Here is an 18,660-nt window from a genome sequence, read left to right on the forward strand (position 1 = left end):
CACACACACACACACATATTGCTATTGCTTCTAGGAGCAATGTGTGTGATCGCAGCTGTTTCTTCCTTTTAACTGCCAGTGGGGGTGTGAACTGATTGGGTGGAAGCTTGGCTGTGTTCTGATTGGGTGGAGGTGTGTTCTGATTGGTTGGGGGTTTGGCTGTGCTCTGATTGGATGGGGGGTTGGCTGTGCTCTGATTGGATGGGTGTGTGTTCTGTTTAGGTGGGGGCTTGGTTGTGTTTTGGTTAGTCTGAGTAGCAGGGGGATTAGAGCTGGTGAGCTGTGTTGCTGTTGTTTGGCTTCGTGTTCGTGGCCGTGCTACCTCTTCATGGTGGGTGTCAGTCTGCTTCATGCATGGATTGGAGGGGTTTAAAGGGGATAATGATGCAGCTGTGGTCTGGCTTCTGGTCCGCGGTCGTGCCTCATCCTCAGTGTGGGTTTGAGTCTGCTTTCTGCGTGGATGTATGGTGGTTACATCCTGTGTGACTCTCGTGAGTGTGGGTCTGGTGTCATTCTTTGTGTTGGGGACTCGTTTGTCAATAAGGGCGGGTTTCCAAATGGCTGGTAGGCGGGAGGTATCATCTCGTTTATTCATGCTGTGTGGACATTTTTCTATCTTGATGGCTTCTCTGATTATTCTGTTGTTAAAGTGTTCAGTTTTGGCGATAGTTCTGGTCTTTTTAAAGTCAATATCATGTCCTGTGGCTTTGAGGTGTTGGACCAGGGAAGAGGTTGGTTCCTCTTTTTTGACTGAGTTCTTGTGTTCTTCAATGCGTGCACTTATTCTTCTGTTGGTTTGTCCGATGTATGTGGTGGGGCAGGCAGTGCATGGGATTTCATATACTCCTTGATTTTCTAACTCAATTTATACACTTTTATTAACTTTTATTATAGATACTCATAACTTCATAGATGTAAAAATATCTGGATCTCCCAAGTTCTGACATATCCACAGAGATAAGCAAACAAGAAACTTAATCATTATTTTCTAACATTTATAACTAAAGTCTCTTTATTTTTTTTCACTAGTAAATTGGTCTAGCTTGTTAGCTAAGGGTACAATATCACTAATTAATAGGAGCAGATCCCAGGGTTATTTTTTAAAACAGTACTACTATTTATTTATTGTTCATATTTATATAGCTGCCAATCTCACAAACAAATGACTCTGAGCAGCATTCAACAAAGCTAAAAAACAGTGAATATTTACAAACAAGGATATTATTACTATTATTAAAAGCTCTAAAATTATGGAAAGCATAAAGCTAAAAAGGAATAAATAGTGTGCAAAGGACAGATATTAACAACAGTGGAGCCACCTCAATATTTCCTTGAGGTCTCCGGACCTGATGGCAAAACCAGATCTTGAAGGATAAAGCCAGCCTCACTTCGGAGGCGTGAATAGGAGGAAGGATGGAGTATAACCCAAGGAGCAGATGCCCAGAGAACACTCACCACCTAGGACACTTCAGGCATAGCCCTACAGTTGGTGACATACCCTGTCTGCTAGATCTGGTGGGATGGCAGATGTAATCGGGAGAGGCGGTCCCTCAAATAATCTAATCCCATGCCATGTAGGACTTTAAAGATCAAAACTAGCACCTTGAATTGGACTGGAAACTGATTGGTAACCAATGCAGCTCACAGAGCAGAGGTAGTATATATAATATGTTCATCTAGAAACTGTCTGTGCTGCTGTATTCTGCACCAGCTAAAGCTTCCAGATTACCCTCCAAGGGCAGCCTTCTATCTATGTGGTGACAATACCACAGAACTATTAAAAGTTTCATTTATCAAACGCAGAGGGAAAATTACTGTAATCAACTTAGCTAATGTAAGTGGAATTTGAAAGATTAGTTTTAGTTCTTACAACTTCAAAATTATGCTCATTTGTATTTCCACCTGCAGTGGTCCAATAAGATTAATTTCTTAAAGGTCTTATTCTGCCACTGTATAGAATGTGTGCATCATTTGCTTTCCAGATTAAGGGAAGAATTTCTGTCTAGGGAAGTGTACTGTACTACTGGCTTCTGCTGATTACAAACAGTAGCCTTTCTTGTTAAGTAGCCACTTTGTCATAGTTAGCACCATACGTTAATTCTGCCACTTAAATGCTTGAACTACTGAATTTATAATCATAATCAAATTGTCTCCTGTGAATGTTATTTTTAGTAAACCTCAGCATTACCAGTTTCATTTGCAACATTTAGGCTGTACTATCAATATCATTAATTCTGAAAATTTTGCAGATTCTTTTCACTTTCTTTTTGAAAGGGACATGCACTTTTATGTATGTGGATGGTACTTATTGCCTCAACAAAGGTTTCTATCATAACTCAAACAAGAATCATGTTATATCTCTCCTGATTATTTGCAGTATAAGAATTTATCTTTTTTATCATCATTTAAAACAAATACAACAATGCACAGTTTCAGCTGATCTTTCTTTTTGGCTAGCTGTTTGGCATTGACAATTGCTGTAATTGCTGTTGAAAAGTATTGTTCCACCATTTATTTTGACCATTTCTGTTTTAGTTTAATTATGCTTACTGACTCTTATTTGCAGTGGGCATGATATTCTGTGTATTCAAAATGGCAGAATTAATACTTAATAACTCAGCATAATGATGAGGATTAAAGGATTCTCAGAAAAGAGATGATGCTTTTTTACTAGGCCTAGTAGAGAATCCTGCACACATAACACTATGACAAGATTTACCTATTGTTTTCTTATAATTTCATCTTTGGGGTTCATTCTTGGTCACTTTTCTTTGGTTTCCCATCGGTAATTTTACTACTTGATCCAGCACTCCCTTGAATCATATTCCATGGGTATTTCACAATTATATCAATTAGGCATAGACTATTTTGAATTATCAGTTTCCAGAGCAAATTAAAAAAGACAACTACATCTGATCCGCGAATCAATAAATTACATATATTTATTATAATGCAATGAAGCTTTCTTACCTTCTCCAATTTTGATAGAGCAAGAGAATAACAATCTTTGGCCCTGAACTGCATGAATCTCATGTTGGCAGGATGAGTTAATTCAGTAATTATGCTCAGATTGGAGAACAACCTAAACGTTTTTCCAAGGAGATAAGATAGTTATTCTTCTAATAATATCAGGTGAGCAAACATGGTAACATAATACAAATTAATACAAGTACTCTGAAAGTATAATTACTTGCAAGGAAATGCTACCTACAAAAAAGAAAGAAAGAAAAAAGAAAACAGAGTGAAAATAAAAAGGAAAGAAAGAAAAATAGAAAATATTCAATGCAGATATAATATCAATAAGTGGACAAAGATATTTCAAAAGTTCTACAGTTAGTGCAAAAAATGAAAAAAAAAATCTGAACTGAACGACGGTGTCTCCATTATTTAGTTATTTGAAGATCTATCTATCTATCTAATCTTTTTAGATGTCCAAAAACATTCCTTCTGCCTCATGGCATTTCCAGCCCTTATCACTAGATTTGTCTATTCTGAGAATTATAAGCAGAATTGTACACTATCTATAAAACATTTTATACCAGTTTTCTCTTAAGTATTAGTCAGTGTAAATTGTACAGATTTGTTCCAGCTTTTCCCTTTATTGTATTTGCAACCAATTTATCATTCAATTTTAGATTTGTTCTATCTCTATATTACATGCCCGTGATTCTGTATGAGTATTTCAAATTCTGTCATTTTTCCTCCTGAAAATGCCACCTGTTGGTGGAAGCTAATTAAATCCTATAATGGGATAAATGTCCTGCAGAGATTCAGAGGAGCTCCCTTTCGCCTTTCCGCTCCAATCCAGGAGCCCTCAAGCAGTCGCATTCACGACAAACCATTTAATACCAAATTTATATTTTGCTGATAAAGAAATAAAGGGAGACTAGTATAGATCTATTTCAAGCTTTTTAGCTTTCATCAGCTAGCCATACCTTTACTCGGATTTGAACTTGGGCTTCCTACATGTTAGGCAGTTAAGCTGATGAAGGGAGGAGAACTTGTGGCTCAGAAGGTTAATTCAACTGTATACTTGTAATTATACAAATATCAAGTTTGTATAATTGTCTGAATGAGCTATAAATACTTTTACCAATATAACATTATAACCAGGGGTGAAATGCTCCCGGTTCGGACCGGATTGCCTGATCCGGTAGTGATGGCAGGTGGTGGTTTGGAAACCGGTAGCAAAACTCCCTGCACCCCCCCACCCCCACCCCCATGCCCAGCTGAGCCGCACGATCATCAGAGGCTTTTTTTTTCTTTTAAAAGCATTTTTTCATCGGAAGAGGTTGTAGAAAAAATACTTTTAAAAGTAAAAAAAAAAAAAAGTCTCTGATGATTGCACGGCTCAGCTGCGATCATCAGAGGCTTTTCAAATCATTTTTTTCTGCAACCTCTTGGCCGAAGAGGTAATAAAAAAAATGCTTTGAAAAGTCTCTGACAATCCCAGCTGAGTTCCCTGATCGGCAGAGAGGCATTTTTTAAAGAGCCTCTTTGACGATCCCAGCTGAGTTCCCTGATTGGCAGAGAGGCTTTTCAAAGCATTAGAAAAAATGCTTTGAAAAGTTAAAAAAAAAAAAAGTTGGCCACGCCCGCCCAGTCACATTACCCCCCACCAAGCCACGCCCACAGAACCAGTAGTAACAAATTTTACATTTCACCCCTGATTATAACTATGTTGAGATTTAACTTGCAATTGTGCTTTTTGAAAACATTAGCCTTCTAGTCAAGAATCAATCAGCACTTTGCATTAGCATTCATTGAGAGGTTTTGTTCATTATCTAAAGAGACATTTAAAAAGTATTTGCATCAAAGTTCAGATGACAAGGTCTTTGGGATAATATTCTTAATCCTTATGCATAGGAGATGAAAATAAGGTTTTGTAACAGGGAAGGAGATGTTGTGATAATAAGGAGCAATTAATTTGATTAAAGAAATGCATATTCAGATCCTTGTATTCTATTTTCCATTTGGTCCGCTCCCCAAATGGAATACATATTCCCCAAATATATATTGGGGAATATATATTCCCTAAATGGAATAAAATTACCCATGGAAATTATAAATCACTCCTTAAATAGTAACATCTTCTTCACAAAACAAGAAATTTATAGTAGCATGAGGATACTGAAAGAGAATTCAACAACATTTCTAAAAATGATGCATTTGCTTTTTTCTTGAAGAAGCATGGATTTCTCGAAAGTGAAATGCTAACTGAGATGATCACAAGACAACTGTAGTTATGATAATTTGATATTTAAGTTCCCAGGCCATGTTATAGTACTTAACCACTATTCTTAAAGTTGAGGACAAGTATCAGTGTTTTGTGATTGTTGGCTTGACATGATAACTGAGTGACTTTCTTAATATGGACACTGAAAGCCCAACATAGTAAAAAAAATGAAAGGAATAACCCGGGCATTTAATGCAGCGTTCTTAAAACACAAATAATGTTTATGTAACTATTAACTGTATCAGTGATAATAATGATGCCACCTGCATTTTGTTTCTGCAAAAAATCAAAACTATAAAATAAAGCTAACTAGTCTCTACCACACTAACTCAGTACAATTGTAATAAATAAACTGTAGTTTATTAGCCAAGACTGCACTCTTGTGGATTTTAAAAGTAGAAAATGGACAGATTTTGCAAGTATTGTATATGAAAGAGCAAGAAAAGTTAGTATCAGATCATCTGCCTCACTACAGATATATTTGTAGAAGCACATGGTTAATAAGAAGCTTGAAAATGGGAATAGAATGGAATTATTTACATACTTACTTGGGAGTAAATTTGCTGGACCCAAACAGATTTCAAAATACAATGTAACATATGAAAATTAATTTTTACCTAATTGTTATGCCTTGATGCTGTGTATGATTTTGTTCAAGTGGGTAACTGAATCTACCTTTGGCTAGTTAGTTAGGTGCCCTCTTAGTTAATTTTGATTCCTGCTGATTATTTTAATTTATTTTACCACAGTTATATGCTCAACCAAATTCAATCTTTGTGCAGCACACAATCAAATCTTGAACTATTTTTAGTCATAGTTTCCAGCTCTTACAGTTTCTGTAATCTCTTTGATCCCATTCATCCTTCTTACTGATTTTCAATCATGTCTTCTACTTCCCCAATCTTTTGTGTGTGTGTGTGTGTGTGAGAGAGAGAGAGAGGGAGAGGGAGGGAGGGAGGGAGAGAGAGAGAGAGAGAGAGAGAGAGAGAGGGAGAGAGAAAGAGAGAGAGAGCTGGAGCCAAGTGCCCAATAAATGTAAGTAAATAAATAAAATATATAATGATCTGCTTGTACTATAAGTCCAAAGTAAATGAGTTTCTGCATGCTGATAATTGTTTCAAGGAAGAAGTCAGCCTTAATGTGATCTCAGACTTATTGTTCTTCAGTCTGTGGTTCTCTCACTATCTCAAAATCCATAATACCTTATTCCTCTCACTCTTTCACAGTTCTTCCTCACATCTGGAAAGGTGATTTATTGAATTGCTTAGATCTTTGTTATCAATGAAATGTTCTCATTCTTCATGATGTTGTTTAAACTTGTCATCTTTATAATTAATTTCCTTTTTTTAATGTGTATTCTTCAATCTCAGTTCATCTTCCAGAGGCTGGGAGTTTGAGGATTCTGTGCAGTGTCCTAGCTATTACTAGCACTTCAGTCTTCTGGATAGAGAGATCTCGTGTTGTTCTTGGGATCTGATGGAGTCACTCTTTCAGCTTAGAAATCACAGCCGCAGATGCTCCAACTGGCCATACTGACATTATTATGAGATTATCCAACATCTTACTTTTAATTATATAGTTTATTTTAATTAAACTGACAGCAATTAATGCCCAGCCAGAACAAATAAACAGCTCAAAGTACAGAAAATTTGCAGCAGTCTTTAAAATAATACTTTTTTCTTTTCTTTTTTTTATCAATGATGCATATTAAATTATTTTGACATATAGATAACTTTGCCAATATGTGATTTCTAAGCTATTAAAAAGGGACTGTTTAAACAGAGCATTTTAGTATTCGATTCTGTAAAACTATTTGCATATTAAAGTTCCATCTTTCTAAACTTTTGATGTTGGCTAGATCCTTACACTTCAAGCATCAAAATTGCTAATATTCGTTTTTCTAATAGTGTGTGAACTGTATCTATTATGTCAAACTTGAACTGAAATCTTTAGTTTTTAATTGTTTCTTTTCTTTGTACAAGGAAAATCCCTACATTTTTCTTTTTGTGTAGTTGCCAGTACATGTAGAAAGGCTGCCATCTAGTGGTTGTATGCTATAGTTAAACTAGGAAGAATCCAAACTCTTACAATTTCATTACAAAGTAATCACGCCTGCAAATGTTTTTACATTAAGGATATGCAATTTTTATTAGCTACTCAAGTACCTTTTCTGAATTGTGAAAGTAAGCTTTAAATTACATTTTTACAGGATCTGTTGGATATTTCTCTAGTGATGTGAAAATTAGTGTTAAATTAAGAAGAAAAAGAGACTACTGAACTGAGAATAACTGCAAATAAACTGCTAGAAGGCTTTTTTTTTTCCTTTGGGTAGAAAAAAATAAGAGTTGAAATAATTATGGACACTATAATACAAAAGTAAACATTTTTACCTCTATTAACATTCAGATTCCGTGTTGAGTGTTTTTATCACTATTAATATTCCAAGTTACAGATGAAGAGACTAGGCTTAAGTCATGCCCCATATATCTGGCTACTTTTGGGAACAAGTTTCCAGAGTAGAATCTTTTCACTATTTTTTTTTAAATCAAAGAATCTGAAGACAATTTTTCCAGCTGTGTGAGTAGAGGAGGTGGAAGAAAATGCTAACGGAAAAAGCAGCCCCCCGATGAAAGGCCTTATTAATAAGTATGCAGGACATTTTTATAGAAAAATGACGTAAAAAAGATGCACATGCTAATGAACTAGAGAAAACCTGGGCATTTTATGGGTCACACACCAGAACTGGCCCGTGAGCAGTTCCAGTCTGGCCCACAGGGTCGGTACTGTTGATATTGTGGGTGGGGAATCAGCAGGATGGCATTGGCGGTGGGTGGGTGGGGGGCATTAGTGGAGGAGGCGGGGGACTGTTGGTAGAGGATGGGGCATCAGTGCAGAGTTGGCAGCAGAGGCAAGGTGGCAACAGCAGTGACCCTTCACAACAGTCCTAGCTTCTCATGTGGTCCCTTGTGAAAATTAACTAGAGTCTGCACCACACAAACAGACATAGAAACGTTGTTAGATTCTTCTGTAGAAGAGACTGCTACTGTAGTGGTGACAGGTATCCATCCTATGCCAGTGGTTAAATCAAAGAAGAACGTAGACCGGCTAGAAATGGGGCTAGACTCAGATAACTGGGCCAATACCATTAGAGAAATGTTGAAGCAACAGCAAGGGGAAATATTTTGATTAATTAAAAAAGAGAAAGAAGAGCAGTTTTTGGGGAAGACAGAGAGGCAATCAAGTAATGGTGACAGCAATAATCTCTAATTTAATTTAGGGAACTCAGGAAGAAAAAAAAAAAGATGCACATACCATTGAACTTTTATAGGTGAAAAAATAGGCAAATTCCATTCCACAAAGATGTGAATGTTAATCAGACTCATGCAGAGTTGATTTCCTAATCTGCTCCACCTAGTGTGATTGGCATGAAACCAGAGGTGGGTTTCAGTAGATTCTGACCAGTCCTGGAGAACCAGTAGCAGAAATTTTGAGTTCAGAGAACCGGTAGTAAAAGTTCTGACTGGCCCCGCCCCCACCTATTCTCTGCCTCCCAAATCCCAGCTGATTGGGAGGAAATGGGGATTTTGCAGTATCCTTCCCCCAGAGTGGGGTGGGAATGGAGATTTTACAGTATCCTTCCCCTGCCACGCCCACCAAGCCATGCCATGCCCACCAAGCCACACCCACAGAACCGGTAGTAAAAATTTTTGAAACCCACCACTGCAAGAAACTCAACTGAAATACTCCAGTAATGCATTTCTCCAAGGCACATGCAGCCACAGCCCAACCACCTTCTTTGGAAAAAAAGAAACTGGATGAGCGTTGTCCATTTGAGTCCAGCAACAGTTTCTTGGAGGAGAAAGTATAATTCTATCTCCTATAAGGCTAACCACACCACTCCCTCCCTAAAGGAAGCTAACACCATTGCATAGACCCAACCATACTAGAAGAGGGGCATAAGTTGCTTGATTTGCCTCAACAAACAATGTATGCCCTCCAAAACTGCTCTTGGAGAAAATGTACCTATACAGATGACTGATTTATAGTCTGAAAGATCTAGTGCATTTCTTTGGGAGTTTCAGGCTCAAACTATGTTTCTCTACAAATGATCATGCAGCTCACTTCTCCCAAACAAGTAATGTCTCCCTAAAACAAAGTGACTGGGTAATTATCTTGGATATGGTAAAAGTGGAGAAATAGTTAAATATCACCTTTCTTACTCTTTTTTATTTATTTATTTATTTATTTATTTATTTATTTTTACAATCCTGTAATCCCTTAATTTGGGGTAGAATTGGCAACTGGATGGAGCTGGCTGAATGCCCTTCCTGACTCCACGTGGAGTTATTTTTTGCACCCTAGGAGAGAAACATCTGCTGCTACCTAGGATTGAACTCTCAACCTTCCAAATGGGAGGCGAGTGTCATCACCAATAGGTCACCACGCTGCTCATGTCACCTCTCTTACTATCATGATGTAATCCTGAATATGGACTCTCATATGTTCTTGGACAGATTTAGTCTTTGTCATTCTCTAAAGGTGCTCTAAAGTTCTCCAAAGGTATCCTAGAACCAAGGGGTACCCTGGAATCTTACTCTCTTAGAGTTTTTTTCCCCCAGTTAATCTTGTGACTCCCTCTTGTGTATAGAAGAAGTATATTGTGTATTATCTGAAATATTTGGCCTGAGGTTCATATATTGAAATAAGAAGAATATCCCAACAAAGCATATCCTTTCTATGCAAACCTAGTCACCTCCCAGCCTCATACTCTTCTTTTGTCCTTCTCATTTGTCTCTCTCTTTCCTAAAGACACCATGTATGAATCTCACAGGTTTGTTATGTTATGATGATTGTACTTCAAGGTCAAAGTCATTTCTATCTATGGAAGTTCAGATATTAAATACAAATGACTGTCAATGAAGTACAATCATCATAATATAATAAACCTATGAGATTTACATAGAGTGTTTTTTGGAATAGGCTTTAAATAGGTCTACCTGATGACTTTGATGGCCAAAATATTACTAGAGAAATGGTTAATAGAAAAAAAAAACTACCTCTGTCACAAAATAAGGTCTAAAACAGTCTGAACTGAAACATGTTCATGTTAGACTTCTGCTAGCTCTTCATTAGTTGTTGGCCTTACTAATTCATTGCCTCAGTTCCTCAAAATAACAAGAAGATATATCTGAAGCTTGATTTGGGAATGATTATCTACACAACTTGAATTATCTCTTTTCTAAGAAGAGATAGAACATCTGAATCAATCTGTTACATGATTTCCTCACCTACACTAAATTGTATGCCTGGTTTCACACACAAGGTTTGCACAAACTTAATGCAGTGATCCAAACGAAAAATATAAAAACACTGTTTACAGAGCACAATTCTCTTTTTCAGCCCTTTATGTGCTAGAATTGGTTTGGCAAGCATGTCCAGCTGGAAAAGAAGACCTTAGTTAAAAAAAAAATGTAAAAGTCTTCTATAATTCTAGCAGCAACATAAAATGAAACATATTATGAAGAATATTATCTTTCCCAAAAACATTTCCAGAGTAAGATTGTGGAATAGAAACATCGTCCTCAATTCTATTTGCATTGCTGGTTCTTGATAAGACAATATCTGTCATGGAAAATACCTGCATGAGATAATATGTCCACGAACTCTTTGGTAGCCTTTTTCTTAATCAGAGAAACTGGTATACAGTGGGTCTTTAATAGAACTTCTTTTTTAGAGTCTTAGCGTTTTGGCAACTTGTTCAGCCTGGGAGGCAAGCCATTATCCAACTTAGCCACCTCCAAACCTTACTCTGTTCTTGAGACTTCTTGTTTGTCTTTTGTCTCACAACTGATATCATTTTGTCCAACAGGACAACTGGTAGTAGCAATGCTTTTTTCTCAAGACAGAAATATCTATGGAATGAGAAGAAAGGCTTCTCTTTTGTTATACTAACCTGCTTTTTTCATTTCCATCCATAGTTGAACTCAGCTATGGGCAAGCAATCCAGCTCTGAGTTTGCCAGCCTTTTGTTTAATCCAGAGGAACCTCTTTGAGTCATCTGAAGCTATCAGACAATGGAGCAGTATAGCTTTGAACTGTTTTGAATCCCCTGCTCCAAGACAGCCATGGTTTCAGAGAGCCAGGGAGTGCACTGACCAGATGCAGCCAAAAAAGCACTGGCAAGAAATTATTGATAAGGATCTACTATACTGTATATCTTCCTTTCCCTCCAACTGTTTGAGGAGTCATCTAATAATGATCTTCATGACCCAAACTTCTGAACATGATATAAAGGAAAGGGGAGGGGGAAGGGAATTTTCTTCCCCCTCTGCTTTTTTAAAATCCAGAATCTTTCTCTTATTCTCCCTTCCTACACAAAGTAGCATTTATCCAAAGGTACTATCCCTTAGCATATACCATCTTTTTTGGACCATAAGACACTCCCCCCCCCAAAAAAAAGTGGGTGGAAATTTCTGTCCATCTTATAGACTGAATACAGCACTGTTTTTTGCCTCCTGACCACCCCCCCGGGTGCATCCCATTGTTGCCAAAAATGGGCCCATTTTTGGTGAAAACGGAATGCGCAGAGGGTTTGGGAGGCCTGCAGAGTGCTCCTAGGGGCTGGAAAGGGCAAAAACGGAACATGGGGGGGGGGGGTCAGGAGCCCTGCAGAGTGCTCCTTGGGGCTAGGGAGGGCAAAAATTGGAACTTGGGGGGGGGGTTGGAAGGGCAAAAACAGGCCAATTTTTCGCAAAAATGGGATGCACAGAGGTTAAAAACTATTTTTTTTCTTGTTTTCCTCTTTGAAATCTAGGTGTGTCTTATAGTCTGAAAAATATGGTATTTGTGTGTAAGTATGCATAAGTGAACATTGCATTTCATAAATCTAAAATGCTGGCTTTCTTTGCTGTTCCAAGAATCTTTACAATTCTCTTCCTGCCTTCCACTTTCATAATTGTACACAGGAAATGCTTTCGTCAAACTTTCCAATTTTCCCATCATTCTTTAAATTCAGTATGTCACTGTTACAACTTCCCTCTTTTTTCCATTGAACAAAACACTCTTCTTTTGGAATGCTTTACTATTTTATCAATGAACAGAATAATATTCTAATTTTTTCACAAATTATTTGATTTTTTGATTTTATCATCCCAAATATTAGTTGATAAATGGTTTGGTTATTAACTATAGTTTCATTTCTGTATCTTGAGAATTCCTAAAGCTGTTTAATAATCTATATAATTCGAATAGAATTGGCTTTAAAAAGGCCCAGTTTATAAGGAATTTCTCACTGCTGCAGAAGCTAGGCACGGCATATAGATCAAACCTAACCAGGTTATGTTCATTGATGAGCAGCAAAAGGACTACTTAGTAACCAGAAACTTATTAAAAGCAACAAACACAATACAATTAATTAGCAATGGACATCTGCTTCACTGTGAGTTACCCACACAGATTACCAAGAGGTTAAATACAATATAGTAATTTATTATTTGAAAATTATTCATTTGTAGGATTACTAGGCAAAATGCCCAAAAGATATTGTCTACTGTGAATATTTACAGTATATGCTCAATAGAGATGAAGCATCAAAGATCATCAGAAACAGATGATGAAAGGAAAGTATAATGTATTCTTACATCCTGGAAAATTCTGACAAGGATATGTTTTATGCACCTATGTCGTGACTGCTGGAGATTTAAAGATGAGAATAAGGAAGATTCTTTCATTAAAAAGATGTTGTGACTCCAACCCCCGAGGCCGATTTATCGGAGGGAAAAGGCTCCGAACATGAAGGAGAGGAGTTGGCCAGGTCTCCCCCTCCAGGACCCTCCTCTCTGGCAATGCCTCAGGTGTCTCCCGAAGGAGAAGAGATTGGCCAGGAGCCAGGTATCTCTTCACAGTCGGCCAGTGACGGAGATAAGTCTTGGCTGGATCCACACCAGCGTTGGAGAGACAAGCGCACGCAGCAGAAAAGGAGGCATGCCAGAGATTAAGCTGAGTCACTGGACCACACCCCACAGGGGATAAAAGGGGGTGATGTGGCCATTCAGACCCTGTGACGGACAAAACTAAACTACTAGCGAGTCACATTGTATCTTTGGAAACAATGTTATCTGCCTTGGATTTAATACGGACTGAACTTGACAATTTTTAACAGTGTGTATCTTGTTTGGTTTTATCTGCCGGAGGAACAACCCCTCCCTTTATGAGTAAAGTTCTTGGCAAGCAGCTACTGGGTTGCTGCCAATCCTCTTATCGAAAGAATTTGTTGTCTGCCAGTTTTATTTTACCCCTGGCTGTCTGTCTGTGTGCGTGTGTGAGACAGGGACAGAACAAGAGACTCCTGAATGCTATGAAACAAGATTGAACGCATAAAAAGGATTTAAGGAGGTTTTTGATGCATTGAATGTTTTGGGGGGAGTGACTTTAGCTTGAATATATGGTTTTTGGATTACTGGACAAGAGCGGGACTTGAGACAAGATGTTACATCAGGACGAAATGAGTGGAATTTGGGAAAAAATGGCATCGATGTTTCAAAACATCAAGGACATTCTGATAGGAAATCACAAGGAGATTAAGAACTTAATATATGGCATGAATGAAAAGCTGGGAAATATTATACAAAGGACAATGAGTGATCAAGACACCCAGGAAAAGGAGGAGTCAACTGAAAGAGCAGATGAAAAAACAGAACCAGCAAACAAAACAAGATGACAAAAAGGACGCAATAACAAAAACAACAATGACTGATGAAATAAACCAAGGGAAAAACATTTTAAGACATTTAAAAAGGGAACCGGAGATGCAGGAAGACATTTTTGAAAGGAAGACAGGGGCGTGGGTAGATATTTTGGAAGCTAGACAATGGAAAAGGGCAGAGATGGGAGAAATGTTTGAAATGAATAGTCAGGACGTAGATGCAGAAAGGATAAAGATCCAAGAGAGGAATATGCGAGGCAAGTTAAAAAGCAAAAAAATAAAGCTTTAAAGTGGGCAAGAGATGAAGGATAGAAAGGATTTGTTCTTAAATATAATTATGGTATGATTAAAAGTTAGAATAGGTATAGAAATAAGAGAGAGGGGGAATATTAGTATTTTTATACAATAAGACAAAAGTAATAATAAAAAGGAAAATTAGAAATTGAATAATGGTATTATTATATATGTTTAAACAATATTGTGATTGATATTGGCGTAATGTATTGAAACATTGAAAAGTTAAATAATGAAAGTCTACAATTTAATACAAATACGTGTATGTGTATTAATACTAGAACTACATAAGCTTGAGGAATGTAACAAATATGATTAATAGCACTATTTTTATTTGTACTAAAATGTATGATACCCAGATGCCACTCTGTTCATGCATTGATATGGATATATTGTAAAATAAAATAAAAAATTTGAACAGATGATTTCACTCATAACATTTGATACCCAATGGAAACTATTGTTGCTTCCTAAACCAGGTTTAACTTAATACACTAGGACTCGTGGTGTAATCTTGGGAAGAAATTGATTTGTTTTATTGCTTATTTTTTCTATATAATATTAGATCAAGTGAAATATTTTATGGACAGATTAATCACTAATGTCACTAATAAATGTGATATGATCAAGTCTATTTATATTATTAAAATTATACATTTTTATGGAATGTAAATAGAACAGTGCATTTCAATAGAAACAAGGGAAGTAACTAATTGTGCAGCCACTTACCTAAAGAGAGTTTGTACATTTACAATTGTCTTAGCATCTGCCATGTATTCTTCTTCAGCACTCATAGTGCTTTCCTTGTCCACCACAACCATATTGGCAGCAAATGTCACACCACATTTTAGCAAATCATCTAGACTTTTGCAACAGGACAAAAAGTTACATGAAGTCAAATAAATATTGGTCATAACAAGTTAGCCATATATTTTGACAAATGCTTAGTGTTTTATAAAATAAAGTAATTGTGACTAAATTGTAATCATAACGTTGTTCTTAGTAGCTGCTTGGATAGATTTTATCTTCCCTACAGTATTTTACAGTTGATAGGATTCATCCCATATTACCTCTTGGAATGTCATAGCCTTATTTTTTTATATAGAGAGAGGATATTTTTTATAATTTGTAGGAATGAATGAGACAAATGGACAAATTCATGCCATGTTTTCAAAATGCTTAATTTGTTCCTCAAATGATGTAGTGTGAAAAGGCGAGCAGATATCTAAATCTGGTTCCATTTTATTTATAACAAACAAAGCAGGAACAGTTTGAGAATGCATGTTTGTTCTTCTCCTCTCAAAAAAAATTCAGTTAGTAACTGTGATTAATTTTATCTGCAACAGTTTGTTTATAGTTAAAAGTTAGGTTTTGTACATTGCTAATGGAAAGTAAACTGTTAATGTAATTTAGTACCAGATAAGTACAGCCTTAAGTTCCCTTTAAATGAAGCTCTGAAATTTACTATTATTATTTACAAGTTTTTATTAAATATGAACATTAGTTAATGATAGAGAGTGTCATAAACTATATAACCATAGGTAAGTGAGGAAGAAAAGAGAATTACTTAAAGCAGGAGGGAGAAATTGTGCAAAGGAATGTTATAATTTGTTGTGGATTTAATTGCCCAGTAATTCTACTGATAGCCGAACTACCTTCTGGATAATAATATTATCAATAAACAGAAGTGACTAAACCTGCTAGAAACAATGAAAGATGTAACATTTACAGGCTTGAGCATTTATATTAAAATTCTATTTTAAGTCAAAGAATCGTATTTCCTAAGAGCTTAATTAAATTCCATTCTAAATCATTATGATGAAATGATTTTTCTATGCAGTATTAATCTGCATCAAAGGAGGGAGACAAAATGTAGAAATAGTTCACATAACATAATCCAGACAAGGCATGGTATAATTAAAGCTTCTTGACTCCGGTGACATTTTTGGTAGAGAAAGCACATTCCTACCATCATAGGCCATCTATTCTCGCTCACTACAGCCAGTTGATATCTTTTATTATTTCATTCTCCACATATTTCTTACTTAGATGAAATTATATGTATCTATTACAGGGAATCCTAGACTAAGGACCATTCATTTAAATACTGTTCAAAGTTATGATGCTACTGGAAAAAGTGACAACCAGTTCTCGCACTTACAACTTTTGCAGTGTCCTTATTGTTATGTCCTTATAAGGACATCCGCCCTGATTGGCTGCCAGCCATCGGGCGGGAGATTTGAATCCCTGTCTAGGGGCGGTGCGTCTGCCGGGAGCGAATATAAGGAGAGCTCCGGCAGCGCGCCAGCAGTCTTCTTTTACTTGTTACATTGTAAATAAAGTTGTTACATGTATCGAGCTGGTCACGTCTTCTGTTCCTGCGCCTGATCTAACACTGGCGACGAAGGACTAGAGAAGAGAACCTGAGAAAGACTCACGGCACGATCGCCCAAGAGCTGAAGTCACTTCACCACAGCGACTTCCAGAATGGCTACATCGCAAGCCCCGATGACCGCGCTGAACCCGTTCGACCCATCCCGGGAGAAGTGGAGGTCATACATGGTCCGATTCCGGCAGTTCCTGCGAGGCAATGGATACCAGAACCTCGATGATGAGAGGAAAAGAGCCCTCTTCCTGGCTCATTGCGGATCGGACGTCCTAGAGATGGCGATGGACCTCGTGGCACCTAGGGACATCGAGGAGATGTCCTGGAACGACCTGCAGGACGTCTTACAGGAGCACTATGCACCTACAGGCACCCCCATCGCAAACAGGTTCACCTTCCAGCAAAGAAACCAGCGGGAAGGTGAATCCATCAAAGAATTCGTGGCAGCGCTTCGCCAACTCGCTGCCAACTGTGAGTTCGATAATGTGGACAACGCCATCCGGGACCGCATTGTTTTTGGAATGCGAGATGTGGGGCTGCAAAAGAAATTCCTCAGCAGGAAGAGGATTCCGCTTAAAGACGTCCTCGACGAGGCAACAGCGGCGGAGACGTCCGAACAAGCAGCCGCCGCAATGGTAAAAGCAAGAGGGATCCATAAGATCCACAAGTCGGGCCCAACCTCATCAGACGAGGCAACCACTCAATCCGAGTCTGATGAGGAAATGGCCGTCCACAAGGTGTCCCGCCCTCCCAGGCGGGAAACACCACAGCATGGCGACCGTGGAGAGCGATGCGGCAGCTGCAGAGGCGACCACCCCAGAGCAACCTGCAGATGGAGGGACGCGACCTGCCGCCGATGCCTGAAGAGGGGCCACATCGCCGAGGCCTGCAGAGCCACAGACCCAGCCCCGGAGCCGCCCAGACCGCGATTCCGGGAAAATCGCAAAGATAATCAGAGGACATCCAAACGGTCCTCAAACCAGTCCCGGCGCGGGGAGGAGGAATATCCCCGAAACAGAACGGTGCACCAGACCACCACCATTGCTCACACAAGCGACGAGGGGACCACCAAGTTCCACGTGACGCTGCTAGCAGAGGGGTCTCCGTGCAAGATGGAGGTAGACTCCGGATCCGCCTTCTCCATCATGGACTGGCAGCACCTACAACAGCTGAAACCGGCATACAAAAGGACCCAGCTGAAAGCCCCGAAAGACAAACTTGTGGACTTTAACGGAAACCCCATTGAAATCCTAGGCAGAGCAACCATCCATGTGAAGTACAACGACTTCGATGGAAAGCTACCCATCACCATTGTGCAGCACAGCCGACCGAACCTGTTGGGCGTGGAGTGGTTCAAGCCTCTAGGACTTTCACTCCAGGGCATCCACGAGATCCGCAGGGACGAACTCGACTCCATCATCGAAGAGTTCAAAGAAGTCTTCGATGGTAAGCTGGGGAAATTTGTGGGGAGGCCAATCTCTTTTAATCTGGACAAGGGAATCACCCCAATCAGGCTCAAGCCCCGCCGAGTTCCATTTGCCCTGCGGCCTAAAGTAGATGAACAGCTGGATAAGCTGATCGCCCAGGGCGTACTGGAACCGATCGATCATGCCTCATGGGAGACCCCCATTGTGACCCCACTGAAGCATGATGGGTCTGTGCGCATCTGTGCTGACTACCGTTGCACCATCAACAAGGCGTTGGCACAGAGCGCATACCCAGTCCCAGTGGTGCAACATCTGCTGCATTCCCTGGGATCTGGATCAATTTTCGCGAAACTGGACCTGGCCCAGGCTTACCAGCAACTGCCAGTGGATGACAAAACGGCGGAGGCCCAAACGATTGTCACGCACAGAGGGGCATTTAAATGTAACCGCCTCCAATTTGGAGTCAGCGCTGCCCCTGGCATCTTCCAATCCATGATGGAACGCCTTCTCCAAGGCGTTCCAGGGGTGGTGCCTTACTTCGATGATGTACTCATCTCCGGTGACTCGAGACCCCAACTCCTTGAAAGGCTCAGGCTTGTCCTGCAGCGGTTCA

General features: G+C 38.9%; 1 protein-coding gene across 3 annotated transcripts in view; it reads right to left on the reverse strand.

Moving 5' to 3' along the window:
- The window catches only part of KCNT2 (potassium sodium-activated channel subfamily T member 2), a 239,178-nt gene that overhangs the window by 26,477 nt on the left and 194,041 nt on the right, over window positions 1-18,660 (reverse strand). For all 3 annotated transcript variants that reach the window (XM_070939305.1, XM_070939304.1, XM_070939303.1), the window contains 2 exons: window positions 14,964-15,098; window positions 2,971-3,082 (listed from right to left, as the gene is read on the reverse strand). In XM_070939305.1, coding sequence (XP_070795406.1) covers window positions 2,971-3,082; window positions 14,964-15,098 — 247 coding nt within the window. The remainder of the gene's footprint in view (window positions 1-2,970; window positions 3,083-14,963; window positions 15,099-18,660) is intronic.

This window comes from Pituophis catenifer, unplaced genomic scaffold (genome assembly GCF_029215685.1).
Source record: "Pituophis catenifer annectens isolate HBS135680 unplaced genomic scaffold, rPitCat1.0.hap2 SCAF_3, whole genome shotgun sequence".
Lineage (NCBI taxonomy): Eukaryota > Metazoa > Chordata > Lepidosauria > Squamata > Colubridae > Pituophis > Pituophis catenifer.